At 37.3% G+C, this 25,364-nt stretch overlaps 1 protein-coding gene across 2 annotated transcripts; it reads left to right on the top strand.

Annotated features, from left to right (window-relative positions):
- Positions 1 to 222: 222 nt before the first annotated feature.
- slc47a1 (solute carrier family 47 member 1) lies at positions 223 to 23,667 on the top strand. 2 transcript variants are annotated; one of them, XM_059351208.1, is made up of 18 exons: positions 223 to 295; positions 1,813 to 2,064; positions 3,644 to 3,745; positions 5,774 to 5,842; positions 7,857 to 8,005; positions 10,462 to 10,504; positions 11,445 to 11,489; positions 12,708 to 12,805; positions 14,945 to 15,042; positions 15,179 to 15,292; positions 16,348 to 16,415; positions 17,468 to 17,576; positions 17,677 to 17,752; positions 17,836 to 17,905; positions 18,026 to 18,158; positions 21,289 to 21,383; positions 21,733 to 21,834; positions 22,722 to 23,667. In XM_059351208.1, exons 2-18 carry the CDS (start codon positions 1,858 to 1,860, stop codon positions 23,094 to 23,096), a joined length of 1,953 nt encoding a protein of 650 aa, XP_059207191.1. In that variant the 5' UTR covers positions 223 to 295; positions 1,813 to 1,857; the 3' UTR covers positions 23,097 to 23,667. The 2 variants fall into 2 exon arrangements, with proteins under 2 accessions (XP_059207191.1, XP_059207192.1); XM_059351209.1 differs by lacking the exon at positions 223 to 295 and having other exon boundaries at positions 1,711 to 2,064; positions 15,179 to 15,260; positions 17,677 to 17,715.
- Positions 23,668 to 25,364: the final 1,697 nt, after the last annotated feature.

Here is a 25,364-nt window from a genome sequence, read left to right on the forward strand (position 1 = left end):
CACATATACACACATACAGGTTTAAATATATACGTGATGCTGGTGAATAAATTGCAAGTTTGTGTGCACTTGTGACTACGTTTGTCCCTGTAATAAGTAAACGAGGAGGCCGAGCTGAGGGCTAAAGTCAGTGGTCAAAGTACAGTAAGAGGCAGATAAGATCAGAAATACATGTGCGCACTTACAAACATAAACAGCCTGGCTGCCCTTTAATTAATCAAAGCCTGCAGAGTTTATGGCATCAGGACCCTTTGTGTGCAAACAGGCATTCTTCATCAGATTACTACTGAGTCCTGTAAGTCTGCACACACACACACACGCACACACACATTCTTGTACTTCTATCTTTGTGAGGACCCTGATTGGAATAGTAAATATCCTTGCAAGGTTATAATAGTTTTGGATTTTTCATTAGTTTTAGTTTTAACCCATAAGAACCCATGGTGACACACGTGTAACAAACACTTTAAATCTTCTAGAATCTCCCATATTCAGCTTTATGCTTCACCTTAACTCATTAAGTCCCTTAGCAAGACTGTGTCACTGTGTGACTGTGACAAGAAGTGACTTTTCCAAAATATGTGTGTGACTGGAAACAGAAATGTGGAAAAGTAGCTAATTTCAAAAAGTTTTTTTTTGTTACTAGGCTAAGTTTAAACCCATTTAACAATTTTAATTCTAATCTAAGTACATTTCACCAAATATAAACAAAATTAATCCTATCCTATCCTGTCACAATTTCTATATATGTTGTGGAGATGCAAAGAAAAAGGCAAATTTGTGTTTCTGTGAGCAGAAAAGGTGTCTATTCATTTATTTTAAACTAAGAAATATCATAAACATAACTTCCATAAACGCCCAATCTCACATATATGTCATATCACAGATCTTTGACATTTAGGGGTAGATTTAAAGAAAAAAAATTAAAACATCATAAATGTGTTCTATGTGGTTCACTTGGTCTGTGGTATATCCCCCATAATTTTACATTAAGGATTAATGGGTCTGGGTTCTTATGGGTTAATTTTGTTGTGAATTGTTTTCAAATTCAGTTAGTTTTAATTAGTTTTTAGAGTGAGTTTGCTAGTTTTAGTTTAGTATTTAAAAAAAAAAAGTTTTAGTTTTAGTTTAGTTTTTATTGGTTTTAGTGTTAGTTTTAGCTTTTTTGTAATGGGGTATTACCTTCATTTGCCTTATTATTTGCCTTATCCATCTTCATTATGTATGAAAAAAGTTGACAAAGACGAAAACGAAGGACATTTTCACTATAATTTTAGTTATTTTTGTAACCACACAATACAGTTTCAGTTAATTATCATTATCATGTAACCTTTAACCCTTAAAACAAAGTCTGAAATCTCAAAAAAAGCCTTTAAAGAAGTGAGGACCGGCCGAAATGTCCTCACTTTGCAAAAAAATGTCCTCACTCTGTTGGTTAAAAACGTGCTCTGGTCCTCACTATGTAGGGAGTACAAGAACACACACGCACACACACACACACACACACACACACACACACACACACACACACACACACACACACACTGTACTCTCTCCTGCCCTCCTAAGAAATTCATTCATTCATCACCCTGCTTTGACCCTTGTATCCACAAATAAAGACTTTTTTCTTTTCCACTCCCTCTGTCACTCCTTCTGTTTTCCCCTTTATTCATTGTCCCACCTCCCTCCTCCTCCAAACCACATCATTCAATCAATATCTTGCATGTGCTGAATTTCTAAACCCAGATAGACCGACTGCCCCTCTTACCCTTGCTCTCTCTTTCCCCCCTCCCTCCCTTCCTTGTCCCTTAGCTTTTCTCCCTTGTCCCTCCTTCTCTCTTCTCTTTCTGTGTTTGAATGGAGAAGCTGGGTTCCCCGGAACCTGCGCACCCTTTGCCGGGTGCATGGCCTGTCGCTGGGGTTTCTGCTGCCAAGACTGCAAGGGCAGAGGAAGACAAGGTGCCGGTCAGCGACAAACTGTTTCGCTGTGCATGTGTGAGACGATGGCTCCCACTGGCCTACAGAGAGGAACTCTACCAAGTCTTACTGCTCACGGGGCCACTGGTGAGTAGGGGAAAGTTGAAGTGTTGGTGGGGGGGATTGGTTTGTTATTCAGAAAGTGCCACAACCTGTCTACATATTGTTCCTATATCCATGGGTGCAGAGTAAATGTTGTAGAGTACAATCTAACTTGCAATCAGCTCTGAAACATATATGCAAACAAACTAAAATGCGCCTATTCTGCATGTTAGAGCAAACCTGTTAATTTCACAACGCTGCGCTCTAAAAGAGCACAGATAAGCCGACTGAGCTGAGTTAATAGCAACTATTTGCTGCATCGTTCTTCACCTGATCAATGACGAGCAACAACAACAACAACAACAACAACAACAACAACAACAACAACAACAACAATATAGTACATGTAAAACACATATTTTGTGCAGGAGAGTGGGAGCTTTTTAACGATGCCTGTGATGACCAAGGTTATTATAATTAACGAAAACTAACAAAATAACGAAAACTAAAATTGGAAAAACATTTTTGTTAACTGAAATAAAAATAAAAACAAGAGTTTTTGAAAAAATGATAACTAACTGGAACTGTATTGTGTGGTTACAAAACTAACTAAAATGATAGTGAAAATGTCCTTAGTTTTCGTTTTTGTCAACCTTTTTCATACATAATTCAGTGTTTCTATTTCAGCATGCAGGAACACATGGTAAATATGTTTACTGAGACTGGGATGTCTACACTTCAACCAAAATACAAAACACCCAGAACTGTAAGAGTTAATAACCTTATTGAGGCTGAGATGGATAAACCAAAGGAAATAAAGGCACATACCCATTACAAAAAAAACTAAAACTAACACTAAAACTAATAAAAACTAAACTAAAACTAAGCATTTTCAAAAAATAAAAACTAAACTAAAACTAGAAAACTCACTCTAAAAACTAACTAAAACTAACTGAATATGAAAACAAAAATTCACAACGAAATTAAAACTAAAACTAATGAAAAATCCCAAACTATTATAACCTTGGTGATGACGAGGTTTAGACAAAGCTCACAGCACTACATGCTGCAATATATGTTTTTAGTGAATTAAAGAGAAATCTACAGGCGCAAATGGATCAAATACAGTGCAATATACATGTTTTGGATGTTTTGGTAACGCTTATTTATATTATAATAAGGTCCTTAATAACCATTAATTAACAAGTAATAAGGCATTGTTCTCGCTTTAGATCCGGTAGTTGCAAAAAGCATAGTTAACTTTTAGTTAACTTATAATAGATGAGCAATAAAGTATATTTTAATATCAATAAGCAAACAAAATAAGCTTAATAAAGGCATGGCAAAGACATAATGGGTGGGTCATGGGTGTTTGTAATGCCATTATTAACACTTATATAAGCTTATAAACACACAATAATGTTAATAAACATCTTGTAAGGACTTACAAGGGCCTTATTACTTGTTAATTAATGGTTATTACAAGGACCTTAATATAAAGCGTTACCGATGTTTTCTTTCCACTATTCTGAAAGAAGACATACGGGACGAAAACGGGAGAAAAAACATTGCATGAAAAAAAAACAACTGGAAATGAGTCTGATCTTTGTGTTTGTTTCTGCAGCTGCTCTCTCGGATCCTGAACTTCCTCATGCCGTTTGTTACCACTATATTCTGTGGTCACATTGGCAATGCAGAACTGGCTGGATACGCACTGGCCTCAGCGGTATAGTGTTTTTAATTTATTTCTTCTTTACCTGCTGCAAGGAAAGTAGCACAACTACAACTTTCTGCTCACTCTACTGACAGGATTTCTTTTCTCTTCTTCTCAAAATAAGAGTACACTGCAAAAAAGGCAACTTGTATTTTTTGGCCTAAAACAGTGATTTAATTTGGTAAAACTTGGAAATATAAATTATTGACATTTAGGGTAATAATGTAAGTTAGCACAACAAAGGAAGCCAGTTGTCTGCTCAAAAACAAGTTGGTGAGTTGTTGTTACTTATATCTTTAAGTTGGGGTTCAAAACAAGGGACAATAGTTCTGATAACTCTTATTTCTTTGTTGTGAAATTTGGTCATTAGCGAAAGCTAGCGGCTAACTGATGCTAGCGGCTAACTGATGCTAGCTGCTAACTGATGCTAGCGGCTAACTAATGCTAGCGGCTCTGCTTGTTACTATTAGCGTATTATTAGCGATCAATCAATGCTAACTCAAAATTGTGGTCACAACATTAGCTCACATTTCATAGCGACGTTACAATCGTGCCAGAGAAATTCAGAGTTGAGCAAACTCAAAAACAAAACTTAAAATATTTAGTTTAATCGTCAAACTTACAATTTTTTCGAAGTTTGTTGCCTTGAAATTTTGAGTTCACCCAACTTTTCTTTTTTTGCAGTGTAGGTTTGTGTGATGATGGTGATGCTGATTTTGTACGTCTATTAATCTGTTAGAGGGACTTGGCAATACTGTGATATCATACAAGGGTGTAGAAAGAGAAATATTAACATCAGCACCTGCAACGTCACATGGGGTACACACATGGGAGACACTGCTAAAATTGCAAAGAGTTGTTGTGCAATTACTATTTTCATGAACAGGAAGACAAAATAGGAAGATTCCATTTATTTCTAAACTCTCATTTAGATAAGAGTCAACAGAACCACAGAGCTGCCCCTCTAGAGGGAAAAAATAATAATAATAGTTTTATTTTTGCTGCGTGGTTGCATAAAAGATGAGAAGCCCATAATTGCTAAAGCTAGATTTAACAAAATGACTATCATCCAAACTTTCAGCACTCTGAGACACTTGGCAGGGCAATTCAGCAAAGCTTTGACCCTTAGCAATGTTGTCCATTTACCAAAGTGATAAAAATTAATCATTGCTTCCACTGATGCAACCCCTATTTGTTTAGTTGTGTCCCAGTATTACACCTTTACAGCTATCTGTTGGGAGGAGGCTGTATTAATGCATGCTCTTTACGATAGGCTTTCAAAGTCCTTGGACTAACTTATTCACAAACTTGTTTCACATCCTGCTAACAACACAACATGGAGATTTGCAGAGCATCTTTTTCTACAAACATTCTAAAATTGTAGTTTTTATTCAGGCATTTGACATGTGCAGTAAGAAAACATAACTAATTTAGTCACAAATAATTGATGCAACGTCAGCTTCGGTTTGCTTGACCTTTAAGGGGAGACACTATAGATGAATATGATAATTAATTTTAAACTAAATTTCCCCAGTTTGTTATTTAGATTAAGAAAATAATCTTTTGCATTACAAGTTTTTAGAAATTTTACGTTTAGATACGGAAATGAGGCATTAACTCATTAAATATGTGCTAATTGGCATATATTTCCAGGACATAAACCTGAACATTGGGTAAAGCAATATCTCTAAAAAAAATCTGGTATGGAGTTTCAAGCCAGAACTTTAGAGGGCAGCTGGTGGCAAGGCTTGACGTTGTTTCATTTTTGTCTTCGGGTCATGAAGAAGTTAATGTGCCGGTGCTTTCATGGACTCCAGAGGGTTAAAAAGAGATTTCTGACTGAAATCTCACTGACGTTGTGTCGTTTTCTACCAAATAATTCATAGGGACAATGAAACAACATTCACATTAGTTGCTGAATCACATTAATGTAGCTACACCTTAATGATGTACAACAAGGACAATGTGAAAAAGACATTTGAACAGTAACGTATAACTAATGTAAAACTTTGTCTGACTTTTTGATTCTTCACCTCTCAGATCATCAACCTGAGCACCACTGCCACAGGCTATGGCCTTTCCATGGCTTGTGACACACTCATTTCTCAGGTAAGAAAACCACATTATCTGTTATTAAAATGTCCAATTTTTTTTATTGTGTGTCATCGACAGTAAGCAGTGGTGGACTCAGAGGGGGGGCAGGAGGGGCGACCGCTCAAAAAGCATGCTAAAGTGCCTCTAGAGTGGTGAAAACTAGAATAAGTGCCTTATTGGCTGCCCTTTACACGTGCAAAAAATGATTGGGTACCCTCTAGGGTCCCCCTTCATATAATAAATTATGATGATGATCCCTCTAGTGCAGTAGTTCTCAACCTTTTTGAGTCGCGACCCCCTATTTAACATGCATGTTGTCCGCGACCCCCGCTCACTGAACACAATCTCACACGCACAGTTCAGATCACCCAAAAAAGAAACAAAATGACCAAAAAAAGGAAACAAAATGACCAAAAAAGACACAAATTGACCACAAAATGATCAAAAAAGACACAAAATGACCAAAAAAGACACAAATTGACCACAAAATTATCAAAAAAGACACAAAATGACCAAAAAAGACACAAAATTACCAGAAAATTACCAGAAAATTACCAGAAAAAGGAAACAAAATGACCAAAAAAGACACAAATTGACCACAAAATTACCAAAAAAGAAACAAAAAAGAAACAAAATGACAGAAAATGACCAGAAAAAGGAAACAAAATGACCAAAAAACACACAAATTAACCACAAAATGATCAAAAAAAAGACACAAATGACCAAAAAAAAGACACAAAATGACCAAAAAAAAGACATTAAATGACCAAAAAGACTAAAACACATTAACACATGAACACTTTAACACAGTGGAGACAGAGCTGACTTCCAAAATGATTTGGCGACCCCCAGAAATCATCTCGCGACCCCAATTGGGGTCCCGACCCCAAGGTTGCGAATAGCTGTTCTAGTGCACAAAAATTCGATAATGTGTCTTAATGAGTGCCCTTTTTGTGCCCTTCTGGTGCCTCCATGGTGCTTGTCTTTGGTAGCCGACGAACAGGGAATGTGAAAGATGCGTTGCTTTCATGTTGCGTCGCTATGACGAACAGCTACATCGAGTCATACTTAAATCCGCAATGGATAACGAAGCAAAAAGCGGATTAATAGTCTGCCTGTCCCCGTGGTAGAAAAGCGCAATGAGATGCCAAGTTAGACGACACGATAAAGTGAATCCCAGTGAAGAAATGATGTGCAGTGATTACAAAAATGTAACAGTAGGATATCAATAAAGATTCTATAATACAGTAGCACCCAACTTGTGGAGCGGCTAAGTGATATAATTTTTCAGTTTATGATACAAGCGTGAAAATTGGCATGAACACTCTCCATGGGTCACTTGACAAGAAAATTTTCCGAGACATTTAAAATTTTAAGATGGCGGCCATTTTTCAAGATGGCCGACACCTAAGTGGAGCAGTTAAGTGATATAATGGTTTATTTGGTGATACAAGCATACAAATTGGCATGAGCAGTCTCTGTTGGTCACTTGACAATAACCCACCCACAGTTACTTGAAATTCCAAGATGGCGGCCATTTTTCAAGATGGCTGACACCTTAGTGGAGCAATTGAATGATATAATGGTTTATTTGGTGATACAAGCATAAAAATTGGCATGAGCAGTCTCCACTAAACTGTGAAAGATGTTATGTGAGGTTTTTGCTCTCATTTAGCTCTCAAAGTGCACGAGATTGATGCATTTTACTTAAAAATGTAAAAATTTTCTCCCGGGGAGCATGCCCCTGGACCCCCCTAGATGGTTCATTTCAATGGTTTTAATTGTCAGTACCATATCAATAATTACTTTGATCTGGATCTCCTTCAACTTAATGCTAATCGTAATCAAGGATGAGGATTATTTCATCATACATGATGCATCATAGCCTTTTGCGTGCTGCTGGTGGGGCACCATGTTGAGCCCTTTTTATTTTTTCGCCCCTGCCCTTGAAACAGTCTGAGTCCGCCACTGACACTAAGGTTTAAGTTTTGAACCCATGTAATCAGGTTTCGTGTTGTGTGTTTTGCAGACATTCGGCAGTAAGAACATGAAACGTGTGGGAGTTATTCTTCAAAGGGGTTTGTTGATCCTGCTGATGTCTTGTCTGCCCTGTTGGGGTCTTCTCATCAACTCTTACCAATTGCTGTTAGTCATGCACCAACAGGAAGAGGTGGCGAGGTAAATTCACAGTTTATACTTTACATATGTGTGTGTGTTGGGATGAAATGTGGGATCAGGTGGTCTTTAGGGGAAGACAGCAGGTAGCAGCAGTATACACTACCGGTCAAAAGTTTTAGAACACCCCCATTTTACAGTTTTTTATTGAAAATCAAGCAGTTCAAGTCAAATCAACAGCTTGAAAGGGTACAAAGGTAAGTGGTGAACGGCCAGAGGTAAATAAAAAAAGGTAAAAAATAACGTACATTTCAGAATTATACAAGTAGGCCTTTTTTCAGGGAACAAGAAGTGGGTTAACAACTTAACTCTATGGAGTCTTGGGCTATTTTGTCCATTTTTTTTTATTCTTTTCATGTCTTTGTAAGTCATTTTGTGTCTTTTTTTGGTCATTTTGTGTCTTTTTTTAGTCATTTTGTGTCTTTTGGTGTCTTTTTTGTCATTTTGTGTCTTTTTTTGGTCATTTTGTGTCTTTTTTTAGTCCTTTAGTCCAACATAAAATGTGATTTTGAATCTTTTTTTTAATTTCAAAACACTATCATGCTCAATAAAGAATTTTAAATGTTGCAAATGTGCATTAATTTCAGAGTACACTGAGACATTAAACTGCATCATTTTCAATTAAATTCTGGAAAAGTTGGTGTGTTCTAAAACTTTTGACCAGTAGTGTATGTCACATAGTAGTTTACATCATGCGAAAGCTGGCAGCCTGAAGCTTCATTTGAGATGCAGCTCAGCACTGTGTGTCGAGTTTTTCTAGCCACAAATCTAAAATAATAATTTAAAAAAGAATATCAATTAATGCATTCAAATGATTGAAGTGTATGAGGGATTAGAACATTATTATATTAATGTTCATTAAGGCCATTCTCAGGCTCAATTGTGTCTCATTGGCTGTTGCAGCATTTTTTGGGTTGAAACTGTTTGTTACACACATTTTGGCAAAAATTTGACCTTTGACAACTCGAAAACTTAAAAAAAAGTCAAAAAATCCCTCCAAAATATCACATTAAGACACCAAAACCTCCAGGAACACCATAGAAAAAGCTACGCTGTGATTTGCTTTAAAAAACCTTTCTCCAAGAATTGTAAGCATCTAGGATCTTAAAGACCCCTTCTTTATCAATATACCTAAGACTGCTATATACCCAGCTACTATTGGGACTAACATCATCACACATGAATGAAATTAGGCTCATTAATGCCAAAATAGTCTCAGCTTTCCAATCATCCCCATTTTATGCAATTCACAGATGGTTTAGGGAGCCCAGTATGCAGAATATTCAAATACAATAAGCAAACAATTATACTGCATGAGAAAAACGGCATGTTTTTTTTGGCTCAAGCTGTAGTGGGTGAGCATAAAGTGGGCATGCCTGTAAAGGGGAGACTTGTGGGTACCCACAAAACCCACTTTCATTCAGATATCTTGAGGTCAAAGGTCGAGGAAAAATGGCCATGTCAGCTAAAATTAAGCCTAACTGTAGGGTGTTAATTACATCCTTTACTGACAAGATCTCATGACATTGAACATGGTAAAATTGGATTCCATACATATTCTAGTTTCATATGCCAATATCTTCTCTAAAAGTAAAAAGTTAGCAGGGGCCACCAGTGGGACACATACGGTATCTTCATCTTTAGTGCCATGGCTGTTATTATCTTATCACCATATTAATGTTGGAACCTGGTCTCACAGGAATCCGTGAAATAGCCACGGATTCGCTTTACTCAAAATCCGTGGAATAGCCACGGAATCACTCAAATTTCTGTGAAACTGACACGGATTTCGCTACAATGCAAGTTAATGACAGTGATAGTCATATCCCGTGGCTATTCCATGGATATTTGTTCCTATTGGTTTGTGTCCAAGTCACATGACTTTCAAGGTCCCGGTAGTCAGAACAAAAAACATGGCGGACAGTTCTCTCATTTTTTGTTAAAAGAAATCAATATTTTGACTTGGTTTCTGCATAAAAATGGATTTTGATCACATTTCTAGCGAGAAATATATGTTTTATTTTCTAAATATTCACTCAGTGAATGTACATAGTCACTTTGTATGTTGGAATAGCCACGGGATCCGTGTCAGTTTCACGGAAATTTGAGTGATTCCGTGGCTATTCCACGGATTCCTGTGAGACCATGTTGTATCTATGTATTGTATTATACCAGGTTAGTGTGTAAAAATGCATTTTTTGTCAGTTCGCCTAAGTTCAGCTTTCTATAGATATTTTTTCATGTGTCAATATTATCAATGTAGCTGTATATGTGATTCCAGTTGATTCCTGTTTTATATTATTTTGCTGCTATTAGAAACTAAAGCAAAAATCTAATGTGAGCAGAAACACACAACATATATAGACTCGCAAAGAAAGGGCATGCCTGAATTTAAAGTTAATTATTGTCTATGTGTTTGCTCTGCTAAATTAATATTACTCTGTTTGCCTTTCTTTCAGAATTGCCCAACTCTATGTGATGGCTTTTCTACCAGCTGTTCCAGTGAGTGACCTGAAACTCTCTCCAGAAACTGAAAAAAAACATTGCATGGACTAAAATTTTGTTTAATGCAACATTCTGCTGTTACTTTAACTAAAGAATTAACACTTGCTATACACTCTGTATTAAAAAACAAACATTTCAAATCAGGTTTAGGTGTTTTTGGACAAATAGAGGCATCTAGAAAAGAATAAATACCTGACATTTTAAAAATAAAGTGTATTCAGGACACACTGTAAAAAATGTGTGTAGAAATAACAGTAAAGAACTGTCAAATACATCAGAAATAGGGCGTAAAATGAAAAATTGTATATCACCGTATTAGACACTTTTAATTACCGTAAATCAAAGAATAGCACAAAACTTTTACTTTTACTGTCATAAACTGGAAGAAACACACAGTTTTGCTGTAAAAATATAACATTTTCATGCAAAATATATGGAGAAATACCATGATGTGTGAATGAATGACACAATAACCCTAAAAAAATAACAGGATTATTCAGTCTAAATGACATTTTTTGCTGATATTTACATTTAAATTTAGAATAGAAAACCCACTCACTGTAATTTTTACGGTGAGGTTCTGGCAACCACAGCTGCCGGTATTTTTCCGTAAATTAAACAGATTATTTTTTACAGTGCACAATTATTCAAAAGCAATACACGCTGCTGTCTATCAAGCTCTGGTTATTCCAGTTACCTCCTTATTTTGACTGAGATAAGCAAGTTAGACTAGAATACTTCCCTATTAATATGTGTTTATTAAATTATCAGTATGCATGTTTACACACAATTTATCGACATTAAAAAATAATGAGTAATACCGATATCGACAGCTAAAACCAGCAACAAACTTGTGTTTGAGAATCCTCACTGGTGTCTGAGATGTTTACCAGTTTCACTCTTTTTAAAAAGTCCCCCTTGTCTCTTCCTGCTACAGGCCCAGTTCCTACATCAGCTGCAAGTTGCCTACCTGCAAAACCAAGTAAGTTTATCGGATGAAACAGGTGCATGTCTCCTGTGTTTCACACTGCAAAAAAAGAAAAGTTGGGTGAACTCAAAATTTCAAGGCAACAAACTTCAACAAAATTTTAAGTTGGACAATTAAACTAAATATTTTAAGTTTTGTTTTTGAGTTTGCTCAACTCTTTTGAACTTATAATTTTACATTGTAATAACTTGTAATCCTTACTTCTGCTAACTTCTGCAATATGCTGAATTGGCACGATTGTAACGTCGCTATGAAATGTCAGCTAATGTTGCGACCACAATTTTGAGTTAGCATTGATACGCTAATGGCTACTCTTGTAGCTGTAAGAAGCTGCGCCGCTAGCATCAGTTAGCCGCTAGTATCAGTTAGCCGCTAGCATCAGTTAGCCGCTAGCTTTCGCTAATGACAGAATTTCACCGCTTTCCCGCATTTCACAACAAAGAAATAAGAGTTAGCAGAACTACTGTCCCTTGTTGTGAACCCCAACTTAAAGATATAAGTAACAACAACTCCCCAACTTGTTTTTGAGCAGACAACTGGCTTCCTTTGTTGTGCTAACTTACATTATTGCCCTAAATGTCAATCATTTATATTTTCAAGTTTTACCAACTTAAATCTTAGGCAAAAAATACAAGTTGGCTTTTTATGCAGTGCAGTGGGTGCATGCAATGCTTAAAAAAATGGACATCAAGCTAATTTTCCCCCAAAGCAAATGAAGGAAATGGACTTACCTTGTGTCTTGATCATTTTGAGGATTTTTTTTTGTTTTTTGTTTTAGAAAACTTTAATTCAGATTAGTTGTTGATTGAGCTTTCAATTTAAATACTTTAAGCGACAGAATAATTGTATTTATGCTCTACTGACAAATTTCAGCTAGAACCCCAGATATTAAGGCTACATGTGTAAATTTCAAATAAAAGTCAAATGGCCTTAGCCAAAGTTGACGTTTCACAAATTTGCAAATAGTATGGCATTTACAGTAGAATTACAATCAAGAAATGGTAGAATGCTTACACTCTAAACTAAAATTGTGAATGTGGTAATCATTATACTTTCCAATATTTGCAATGTGAGCATTTTACTAAGCTGCTGTTATCGTATGGTTGTGGAGTATTCTTTTGTTGCGTCAAACCTGCATAAATAACATTTACACAATTTGAATATCAACTGTACTGATTAGATAACTGATTGCATGTCATTTTTGTACGACAGAGGATTATTCTGCCTCAGATGTACACAGCAGCAGCAGCAAACATTGTCAACTTGGGGGCCAACTACGTATTGATCTTCAGCCTTGAGTTGGGAGTCGTGTAAGTGCATCATGCTCCTCCTTTACCTCCTTACCTTTACGTCTTTGTTGGACTTTGTGCCGCTAGATATGATATCAGGCCTCAAGTGCCATGACCAATAAAATACACTAGTTAAGCCTCTATTGCAGGGATGGGCAACTGGAGGCCCGGGGGCCTCATACGGCCAGCATCCTCACTTGAATTGGCCCTCAGTACAACTACATGCATGAAATCTTAAAAGTGCAGTGTAAAAATCCACAAAATTACTTCTTGCAATTAATGTTGTTCTGCTGCTCTTGCACTGAAAAAAAAGAAATCACAGGAAGTGGTTATTTTGTATTTGCTTCAAACCTTTTGTATTCCTATTTATACTGTTATACACTACTGGTCAATAGTTTTAGAACACACCAACTTTTCCAGAATTTAATTGAAAATTATGCAGTTTAATGTCTCAGTGTACTCCGAAATGAATGCACATTTGCAACATTTAAAGTTCTTTATTGAGCATGATAGTGTTTTGAAAGTAAAAAAAAAGATTCAAAATTACATTTTATGTTGGACTAAAGGACTAAAAAAAGACACAAAATGACAAAAAAGACACCAAAAGATACAAAATAACTAAAAAAATACACGAAATGACCAAAAAAAGACACAAAATGACTTACAAAGACATGAAAAGAATTCAAAAATGGACAAAATAGCCCAAGACTCCATAGAGTTAAGTTGTTAACCCATTTCTTGTTCCCTGAAAAAGGCCTACTTGTATAATTCTGAAATGTACATTATTTTTCAGTTTTGGTTAAGCTTACCTTTTTTATTTACCTCTGGCAGTTCACCACTTACCTTTGTACCCTTTCAAGCTGTTCATTTGACTTGAACTGCTTGAATTTCAATAAAAAACTGGAAAAATTGGGGTGTTCTAAAACTTTTGACCGGTAGTGTACATACATTTGAGCATGAAATATGTTAAGTTACTGCACTTTAAAAATATTTATTTAAAAGTTTCATCATATCTGGTTAAATGCACGGTCCTATATGTGACCCTGTGGTAGTGTCGATGAAAAAATTGTGGCCCGTTTAGCATTTAAGTTGCCCATCCCTACTCTATTGCATTTAAAGCAGAAAAACTCTCTCTCTTTCTCCCGATCACTCCACTGTTGTTCAAACAGGAGAAGGGCTGGGGGCTGATGCATAGCCAGGAGTTTGGTAAAAAAAAGAGGACAGTAGGTCAGAGGGCTCATTATGTATTTTAATCTAGAATGATTTGTTTGTTGTTAAAACAGAGCCAGCAGTACACCGATGTTTATTATTTTTGTACTTTATTTAGAGAGGGAGGCAGTAGGGAAAGAAGAAAAAGCCCTGACAGGAGTTGATCCTGGTCCAGCTGGACAAACATTTGATTCAACAGGCAGTCCACTTAACCAATCAGGACCCTGTGGTCAGGTCCGTCCCTCCCATCCACTGTCAAGCATGGACTCCACATTTATTAACCCATAAGAACCCACGATGACACCCGTGTAACAAACACTTTAAATCTTCTAGAATCTCCCATATTCAGCTTTATGCTTCACTTTAACTCATTGAATCCCTAAACAAGACTTCTCCAAAATGTGGCTGTGACTGGAAACAGAAGTGTGAAAAAGTAGCTAATTTCAAAAAGCTTATATTTGTTACTGGGCTACGTTTAAACCCATTTAACAATTCAAATCTGTTAAGAGGGTGTCCTGTATTACATTTAACCTGTTCTGACCATATTTCCAGAACAAATTAAAGTTACAATTATGATATATGTTATGGAGATGCAAACAAAAAGGCAAATTTGTGTCTCTGTAAGCAGAAAATGAGTCTAGTTTTATTTTAAAATAAGAAATATCATCAACATAAATACCATAAACGCCCAATGTGAGACATATGTCTCATCACAGATCTTTGACATTTAGGGGTAGTATTATTATTATTATTTTTTTAAAATCATAAATGTGTTCAATGTGGTCCACTTGGTCTGTGGTATATCCCCCATAATTTTCCTTTTAGGATTACTGGGTCTGGGTTCTTATGGGTTAAGGCTTTTTCTCAAATCACAGTGTATCTTTGTCTTATGGCCTCATTACTAGTGGACTTTGTCCAGTATAAAAATATGTTTTTATCATGTGTTTGCAGTGGATCAGCAATTGCTAATAGCCTTTCTCAGATCGTCATCTGCCTGCTGTTGTTTGGCTACATCAGATGGAAGAAGCTCCATCAGCAGACATGGGGAGGTGAGTTATAAACACAAACACTAAATGACCAGATCTGGGCCAAAAGGCAAATGATGCAGTCAAATCTGTGTTCAGAAAAGTGTCGTCCTCTGCAGGCCGTGTTGAGTACCGTCCCTCTGTGTGACTCTTTGTGCAGGCTGGTCCACCGACTGTCTGCAGGACTGGGGCTCCTACATGAAGCTGGCTATTCCCAGTTTATTCATGATCTGCTTTGAATGGTGGGTCTGGGAGATTGGAGGCTTCCTTGCTGGTCAGTGTGTCTTTTGTTCATAATTTCTTTAGAGACCCCTTTGATTGGAACTTGAAATCTGTAAGGCCAATATTGTCTTTTCATACAAACAAATACTTCAGAGGAGGGCTTACATATTTACATTTGCGATTATTCTGATTCATGATATTAAAGGGAATGATTTTTTACCCCATCATTTTTCTCACTGTCATTGAAAAATATATGAAAATGATGGTGTAATATCTACTAAGCAAAGTCTTTAGTAAATTATTTTCTAATTATTTTTTATTATTTAGTCCGTATTTCAAATGCAGTTTGGTCAATTGTGCAGCACTACTTCAGAGTAATTGTAAAGATGCATTAATCATGAAAAACTTAATTAGATAGTGAAGTTAAAATTGATGTTTAACAATAATTTGAAATGTATTTCATTGATAATTTAAAAATACAACATTATTATCTTCTCCACATTCTTGCCACAGTCACAAAGTCTAATGAGTTGCTTTTAACTGGCTAAAGACCTTAACACACATATGTCCAATTCTGGTTACACCAAACCACTTAAAAAAAGGAACACAACATAAAAACACACACAAAATCATTATTTTTTGCTTATAAGGCTGCAACACAGAACCTCCTCCATCCACAGTCACTGAGTCACCATAAATCCACCTAATTTACACCCCCAAATATCTAGTTTTTGGACACTAATCAACCAGCAATATGCAGATAATTAAAAATGAATGACTTGCTTTTGAATCACTATCATGAACACACTTAGTTTTAGTTTATTTGACTATAAGAAACTGTTTTCTGGAAGCTTCCATTTGTCTAAAAACACTGAATACTGATTGTATTTATTACCTATTGTATTCCACTACACCTGCTTTTGCTTTTGTACCTTTATTTTTATGTACTGGGGTGATCAGTATTGGACAGAACAGACATTGCCATGGCTTTTGTTGGAAAATCTCGCAGCTGTTTGCAGTTTACTGACTGTTTTTGGTCAAACACCACAAATTTGTTGGTGATCTGCAGTCTTTGTAAATGTCTGAATGTGGCCTTTATCATATCAGGTATACTTGGAGAGTTGGATCTTGCTGCGCAGCATGTGTTGGTGGAAATAGGATCCATAACATACATGGTATGCATCACCCAGTGTGTTTTCTTAAACAGTAATCTATGAAATCCAGGAGGGGATCAGCCTAATTTAGCATTAAAACATGAAGCAGGGGAAACAGACAACCTGACTCATAAGGCAGCACTCATAAATGAACATGTGTTATATTGTTTATTTTATTTAGAAAGTGAAAAACTATGATTTGGGGTTTCAGAGTTGTCATGAACGCATAAGTCAGCTACAACTGTTTTTATTTGTACCAGGCTGTAAAAGGTGTTTATTACTGCTGCAAATTTGGTCATTTTAACATGGGGGTCTATAAGAATTGACTCACTTTTGGAGCCAGCCTCAAGTGGCCAGTCGAGGAACTGCAGTGTTGTGCACTTCTATACTGGCTTCATTTTTCAGCTTCAGAGGTTGCCGCAAATTTAACAAATGAGTTGACTAATAAGGGAGTTATTGGAGATGCTGAAAAGTTTTCCCTGCTTCAAGTCTTTATGCCAAGCTAACTGCCTCCAATATATATATATATATTAGGGCCGGGACTCGATTAAAAAAATAATCTAATTAATTAGAGGTTTTGTAATTAATTAATCGAAATTAATCACATTTTAATCGCATAAAAATATTTGACCTGAGAACGTAATTTTTTTCACATGGATTTTTAGTATACCATTGAATAATGACTGAATACATAAGCTTAAGCAACAAAAAAATTGTTTATTTTTGTTCAAGTCCAACAGACCAGTGCAATTTTTGCCATTACGTGTAGCAATAGCATATTTAGAAGTATAGTACATTTCAGAAATTCATTTCATTTGCATTGAGGTGATACTTGAGTAATCAAGGAGTAATTGGTCCGCCTTAAACTCATCCAGTGAGAAACGTCCCGCGGTGCAAAAATAAGTGCGATTAAAATGCGTCAATTTTTTTAACGCGTTAATTTTTGTGTAATGAATTAATCTTAATTAACGCGTTAAAGTCCCGGCCCATATATATATATATATATATATAGTGAATATATATAAGTGAATACCTGATTAAAACTGTCGGAAAGTAACACAGGGTCCTTGCAGTTCCCTCTAGGTATCCATGCAGCTGCCTGTGTGCGTGTTGGGAATGCTCTGGGGGCCGGGGAAACTTCCAGGGCCATATTCACCTGCAAAGTGGCCCTGGCTCTGTCAGGTACAAAGACACATACACATAGTTGTAAACACAAACATACATAATCAATATAATCTAACCTCAGTCAGGTATTTTCCCTTATGTAATGTCTTCGCTGCAGGAATTCTCGCTCTGATCCAGGCTATCGCCATCGCTGGCTGTAAGTCTTTCGTTGGCTACATATTTACCTCTGATGAGTAAGTTTCAGACCATCGCACGTTCATTCCTGCACCATGTAAAAGCAACTACGTTTCTGACGATCTTCTTGTTCTGTCTGTAGAAACATCGTGGCAATAGTGTCAGAGAATCTCACAGTCTACATATTTCTACAATTCTTTGATTCACTTCTGGTAATACAGAGCAAAACAAATGTTGCTGTCTTGTTTCACTTTGAGGATACACAGAGCTTTTTGCTTGTTTTGTTGAGTCAATAACTCTTTTTTAATTTGTTTCAATCTGTGTGTTTTCAGTGTGTCTGCTCAGGGATTCTTATAGGAGCTGGGATGCAGAAAATTGCCGCCTTGTCTAACCTGGTGGCTTACTACTGCGTCGCTCTCCCGGTGGGAATAGCTCTGACGTTTTTTGCCAAACTCAGGATAATGGGTAATGTTTCCATCCTATTATATCTCTGTATGTCTCTAAATATAGTGAGCCTGTGATTCTTGTGATCTTAAACCAACCTTTGTTTGCTCAGGTTCCCGGTCTACTGTAGTATAGCTGGACTAAATTTTTGCTGCAGAACCAGAAAATATTTTGTTTTTTTTCCATATGCATTCTAGTTTTTCTATCAAAACCTGGTGTCCACAATACCCATAATGAGACTCAACCAAGGAAGAAGGCCAGGCTTTGGAGTCAATTTGACCAAATGGTGGAATTACAATTTCCACGTCGTAATGCCATAGGGCCAAAAATACTATTCCCCATGGACTTAAATTAGGAAAGAGATGTCTGTTAATCACCATATATATCTTTTGAACATCACAACCCCTGTAAAATGACTTATTTCACTACTAGAATTTGATTAATTTTGTCCAATAACGTTTGGAAAGGTGCAGTTTGTGGTGCACTTTGTGTGGAAAAGCCATAGTATATCCACTTGTTTTTATGCACTGAAGTTTAACTTTTTTGGCTTTTTGCACCACCGAGCTACTTTATACGAATGAACGAGGCCTCGACGTTTGGTTGAAGATCCGGGTGTTTTATGGCAGTCGTGGTTAAGTGAGAGAGCGAAGTACATGGGTCTGGCTCACTATCCACTTCAGTGAAAATAGTCAGGTGTCCCAAACAACACACTAATGAAGCTCTGCGTTAGTTCAGGCCGAATACGGTAGTCACGCCTGCTTGGCTGTCAGCTGGCCTGAGAACCATGCCAAGCCCAACCAATCACTATCACACACACACAACAAGGCAGTCCATTTAAACTGTTCTGCCTCTCATTCCTCCTGCATCGCATCACTCTGCTGCACACACTGCTGCGTTAAACCTCCCTCCACCACCCCAAGCGCCACCTGCACGAGTCAGAGCAACAGTATTTTTAGGATGGATTATTTGCAATTTTGTAATGTCTGCGTGTCAGTACTATTGCACATTCAGATTCTGCTCTGCATGTCCCAGGGGGATTGAATGTTGCACTCTCAGCCAGAATCTGTTGCATGCTGCACAGATACTGCCTGATAGCTCTCTAGAGCAGAACCCACACCTCCAAGTACAACTGTACAAACCATCTTTCAATAAAGGGTTAAAATCTACGACGAGAGTATTCCTGACTGAAATTTAGGTTGGAGGAAGATGGTAGAAACATGACCTTGTGCCCATAGTGACCACAAACAATTTGTTTCACACAAACATTAATTTCTTTATAATTTCCAGTGGAGATACACTGAATGCTTTGATGTATGTGAGGGCGACAGGTCCTATTACTTTTCATGGAGAGCAGGATATTCATTGTTTCAATATGAATAATCACGACTCAGCCTCAACTTAACTTAACTATGTAAATGAAGTCCATCCACTGCAATGCACCAGGCTTACAAATCTCAGATCAAACTGTCAAACTTTTTCTTTCTTCAGCCCAACCCATCATTCAAACAAGGCAGTGCTGATCAAATATGAATCAAGATTCTGTAACTAAATTGCCCATTTATGCCTCAAATTTTTTCATAAACAAATTTTGCTGTAAAATTATAAACTTTTTTATTGGCATATTGAAAACAGTCAAAACCATTTTTGACTTGAATAGCCGTGTTTCCGGAAAATGTCAGGCCACACCCTTTCAAAAGTCTGCTCACCCCAGAGGGATTTAGAGACTTCTGAAGTGACGTACGGTTTTTGCCATTGCTAACTGTGCTCAACGTCAGCAGCTGAAAGCAGCATGGCTAATTGTGCACATAGTCTTCTCTGATCATAAACATAATGACCATGAATTAACTGGCATCGCTAACTGTGCACAGAGTATCCGATACTTGTTGAAAACAAACAGAGATTGCTCCTGCAGCAGCAGCAAATACACACTGTACTGCTACAGAGCTAACTGTAGCTAACTGCAGCTAATGGCGGCTCTTCTTAACGAGCCGGCCTGCGGAAGAGAAGAGTAAGAAGGAGTCGGTGGATTTGTCTCCAGTTGCTTTCTTGAAAAATAGTTGCTAAGGCGGTCTGAAAAATTAGCAACAAAGTTGCTAAGTTGGCAACGCTGCTTTGCCGGCTTTTACAAATGGCGTGTGTTGTTGTTGTGTAGAGTACTATGCCACATCCTGCTTAGCGATCTATCCAATCAGTAACCAGGCTGTTATCAGGTGAGAAAAAATGCCCTGCTCTTCCACAGGGATGAAAAAAGTCCAGACAAAAGCCCGCTCCGGATGGCTCGTATTCAAATTAGAGGCGTTTTGGCGAGTTAGACCTGCCTCATTCCGGGTATTGCCCGGTAGTGGAAACAGCCCTAATGATACATATTTCTTGTTTTGTCCAATGAGTTGCACATTTTTAAGTATGCCAGCAGAAGTTGTAAATGAGTTAGTGTGTCTATATTTAAATCCAGGTTCATTAGTTAAACCCACAAAGACCAGACATTCCTTAATTTCCCTCCCTGCAGTCGGCCATTTACCCCCATCAGAGTGGAGCTCTTTGCTGTCCATTCAAAGTGTCTAGTATTGATAAATGACAAACACCCATTCATACACACACATTCATCCAATGTGCATCAAAGCTCTGCCCTTGTGGTTGTGTGTTTTCTTACTTACTATATTTCCTTTGGTGATGAACTCTGTGACCTATCGTGTAGCTTTATGGATATAAGTTTGACCTCACTCATTTACTGGTAGATTTACTTAATTCTGTTTCTTTCAACATCGCTCAGAGTGTAATAATAATATAAGTGTGGCTCTGATTTAATATTCATATATGCAATATGTTTGGAGTGCAGTGTTGAGACCTCTGACCCTTATGCAGCACAGCTCTAGGGATGGAAATGCTGATGATTATTGACATTTTTGGATTGATGGATTGTCCCCCCTCAGGATGAATTTTAATAACTTTAAGGATCCCCTGACTTTTGATCTAGTACCATCACCAGATCAAACTTTTAATTTGTCCAATAGCCTCTAGCAAGGCTCTATCTTAGTCTTTTTGTTAAAGATATTAAGTTTATCACTTCTTTTTTCTTGTTTACCAATTTTCTTACCAGTATGTATGAAGTAATCTACCTTTAATATGTGTGAATCTGTCTCCCTCTGGTCAGGCCTGTGGCTGGGTCTCCTTATGTGTGTTTTCTTGGAGGTGTGTTTCTTCCTCTTTCTAATCTACAGACTCAACTGGAAGAAAGTCACACAAAAGGTAGGATGCTGTTATCTTTCTTTCTGTATACCATGCACGCTATTTAAAACCTTTCCAAAAAATAGTGATGGCTGGAAATGGGATAAGCGAATAAAACTTCCTAATGGGGAAATATTTTTGTTGTAATGGAGATGAATGGCTTCATCAGGAGGAAGTCTCATCAGTATATACTGGCATCCCTGCAGCATTTCCACACTAAACTAAATACATTTTGGCTGCATTTTAAATCTTTGTTTTGTTTCAGTTGCATAGCTTTTGTAGTTATATCTTGAGTCAATCACAACAAACAGAGAAACATAATTTTCGAGCTTAGCTGTCTCTCATGAACCTCACTCTAATGTGTTTTCAGGCTCAGCAGCGAGCTGGAAATAGAGTGGTGATGATACCAAAGCGTCCTGCTAGTACAGTGCTGACTGAAGCGATGGTGCCTGGCATCTCTGACCGCCCTACAGTAAGTGCTTATGTACAGTCAAGAGAGTCACTCTGTGTTTAAAAGTGGGGACATAAGGTTTTAGATGAAAAAAACATTTTTTATCATTCTTCAGCATATGTAACATTACACAATGTAATGGAAGGATTCGACCAACACTTTCTATGAAGCCCATGTCTATCATGTGTTATGAAAATACTTATACTGCTTATAACACTAATGAAATATCTTGCTAAGCACTCAACTCAACAACAGTCATAGGACATTATAAAGTATTTTAAAATTACTTATAAGCTCAAGTTTCATAACTCTCCATCATTTCTAGTCACTTACCGACATTGTTTTTGCAAGCCCATGTCTATAAAAAATTATTCACATACTTATGATGCATTATAGAGTAAAGATTTACATAACCCCCTACCCTAACCCATTATAATGCATAAAAATAAATTGGTCACTACATGCTATTTATTGAACAATTTCCTTTTTTACAATCCTCTCCTCTCCTGTCCTGCAGTTCTGTCTGATTTTCACTGAATATTTGTCACGTGACTATTTTCGTCAGCAAAATCAATCATGGCCTCACAGTGTCACTGAGGAGCGCAGCATTTAAAGTTTTGAAAAGTATGTAGTTATTAAAAATGGTTTATTTTTTGGTGTAATTTTAAACAGGACATGTCGAATAAAGTTTTGACAGAAATTTTGGTTACTTTTTCTAGAGGAAACTTTCGTAGCATATGAGCCATTCAAGGACTGACGGAAAGTTAAAATTTCAACGATGAGGCCTGTTTTTACAGTTTCTTTCTGGGTTTCAGAGGGTTAAGCAGGGGGCATTTTCACTTCTTTGTTTGTTTTCGTACTTAAGCTACCCACATAATGATTAACAGAAGCATCTTTACACCCTGAAGGCCCAGCTGGACGCAGAAGAAGCCTCTAAAGCAGACGGCTACACTCCAGTCAACACCCAGGATCAGGAATTGAAAGCGGTTCATGAGGCTGAGGCCAGCAACACAAACACAGGAGGAGCTGAGGGAGATGCTGAGCAGAACAAAAAGACTTCAAAAACCAAGACTCAGGCTCCTCTTCCTCTCACTCAGCTGATCTTGCGCCGTGGGATGACCTTCTTGGTTTTAGCTCTCGCCTTGGCCATAGGTGTTGCTTTCCACCTCGCTTTCCCTATGCCGGATCCCTCCACACTGAGCCGGGCCAACTTTACCTTGAACTGGGCAAATGACTCCACTCCTACACCTCTGGCTCCACTGGATCTGACCCCCAAACTCTGAGCTATCCCTGACCTCTGAATGTAGACATCTAGTGTCTGAACACAGCTTTCACAGACTGAACATTTTGATCTCCTCAAGAGAAAAGCGCTGAATTCATAGTCTTCTCATAGACCTGGGTTGTTATTCTGTAAAACCACAACCTGACATGGGCTACTGGATTTTCTTTGTGCAGAGCAAAATGCATCTCAGTGCTGCACTGCTGAGCAAATCCACAGAAAGCTGGAAGCAATATCAAATGAGACAGAGACTGGCGGGATGAACAAAGGTCTTGTTACAAAGATCGTGTTTTAACCTGCTCAGCCTGAGATGCTCAACAAGGACTACGAGACACGTTATAAATCCCTAACCGAGAGACCATGTGGGCATGAAGGAACAGATGTTCTCTCACAGATAGCTTTTGATCCCCCCCCCCCATTCCTGTCTTGATTTTGCACTGTGACATATATCTTCTTTCTTACTGACCTTTAATCATTTTTCATGTTTAAACTGTGAGTGTAAGATTGACTGTAAGTATCTGATGTAAAACGTACATGTTTAAATGTGTAATACACTTTATAGTTATATGAGCAAACTGCATTGTCTTCCTGTATCACAGTCACTCAGATCTTGTATTCTCCAGGATAGAGGCCACTGATAAATAATAAGCTAGTTTTTTTAAGTGTACAACAAAGAAACTATAGGGAACCATAACCATAGGGAAGCTGAAATATATTATTTACCCAAGACATTTGTCATAGTAAGAACTGCAGAGTAGTCTAGCAAGGATCCAAAAAGTAAACCACCAGTTATTGAGGTCCAGTTGTTGAAATCACAACCTCCAACAGTTGGATGACAGAAATGAAGAAAATGCTGCTCTTGTTCTGCTATAGCATGTAGATGCATTTGTAAATAAGTAGCTACTTTTAATGGAACAAGTAATAAGAAAAAAAATGTTGATGCGTTCTCTGATCTAGGTGATCTAGATCCAGGTAAAAAATAAAAATATTTTTTTTTTTTTTTTCATAGTTGCTCAACTTTTTCATCTGTGAGAAGGTGAAATACAAGTTTTGGCAGGTGAAAAAAGAAGAAAAAAGTGTTTATTGTTGTAATACTCATTGTGGCCACAAGAAGCAGCATTGCACCAATAACCCATGCTCTAAATAGAATTTATAGCATTCATGCTTTATTCCAAGTGAATTTAATTTATCCATGCACTCTAAACACAAGGTCTTTTGGCTTACGTATATAATGACGACAAACACTCGAAAACTATTCAGGCAAAACTTTCCTGTTCCTCAGATGAAAAAAGGACCATAGAAAGATTCTTCTGTTTGTTTCACCTGTTCTTTAGCTCTAAACACAGTGGAGATTAGATTAAATAGTTTTATTAAATAAAATGTTCACTTTTACCAGACAAAATTGAATAAAACTGCACATATAGAAACCAAATTTAATTGTAAACATATTCCTTTAAATAAAATAAACTGAGGTTGACAGGTATCAGTAAAAAAAAAACCCCAACCTGCCACAGTGGGCTGACTTCTCTATTAGACACTTACTTTTTTATAGACCTGAAATGGCATTTGTAAAAGGTGTATAAGTTGGGAAAGGTAGGCTCCTCACAATTTTACTGTTGCTTTAGTCCATCTTTCAACTCCAAAGATCAAGGTTTAGCTATTAAATGTGGTGGAAACAATGATGACACAATGACGGCCACTTATGGACATACCGGTACACACTTCTGCTTTTCAACGTGACATCTGATGTTAAACTGCAACTACACTGCCAGATGTCAATAAATAATCTCACAATCTGTACTTCAGTGATTGGTCAAGTTGCTGAAGATTGATTTTTTGTTTTAATCAAGGAGAAGAAGCAATCAGAGATTACTGTCAGAAGCCAGTAGTTCTGGATAATGGCCGTATTCTAACTGACTCCCAGGTACCGGTACACAACCAAGAAGTTAATATGAGATTCTTTAAGACACTGGATCATAAGTTCTAGTCTGACGATACTGACAGCACATCTTTACACAGTCACTTGTTAATGATGCCACAGCATGTTACTGATTGCAGTCTCTGGAGGTGAGCGGGCCAAGATTACAGACTCTGTGAGGAGCCTGTGACAATGTCTGCGCTGATGAGCAAGACTGAAGCTCAGACGACGACGTAACCATGTATGAATCAAGCCTGATTTACATGTTGAATAACGATAAATTAATATGCACGATTTATTTTTATGTTTATACGGGACTGTTGAAAATATTAATCTGTTGCAAGCCGTCGCTGA

Source organism: Centropristis striata, chromosome 15 (assembly GCF_030273125.1).
Source record: "Centropristis striata isolate RG_2023a ecotype Rhode Island chromosome 15, C.striata_1.0, whole genome shotgun sequence".
NCBI lineage: Eukaryota > Metazoa > Chordata > Actinopteri > Perciformes > Serranidae > Centropristis > Centropristis striata.

Coding starts and splice junctions, on each gene's coding strand:
- slc47a1 (XM_059351208.1), top strand. CDS start 1,858: ATGGAGAAGCTGGGTTCCCCGGAACCTGCGCACCCTTTGCCGGGTGCA. Junction 5,843..7,856: donor GTGACACACTCATTTCTCAG/GTAAGAAAACCA, acceptor TGTGTTTTGCAG/ACATTCGGCAGTAAGAACAT. Junction 11,490..12,707: donor TTGCCTACCTGCAAAACCAA/GTAAGTTTATCG, acceptor TTTGTACGACAG/AGGATTATTCTGCCTCAGAT.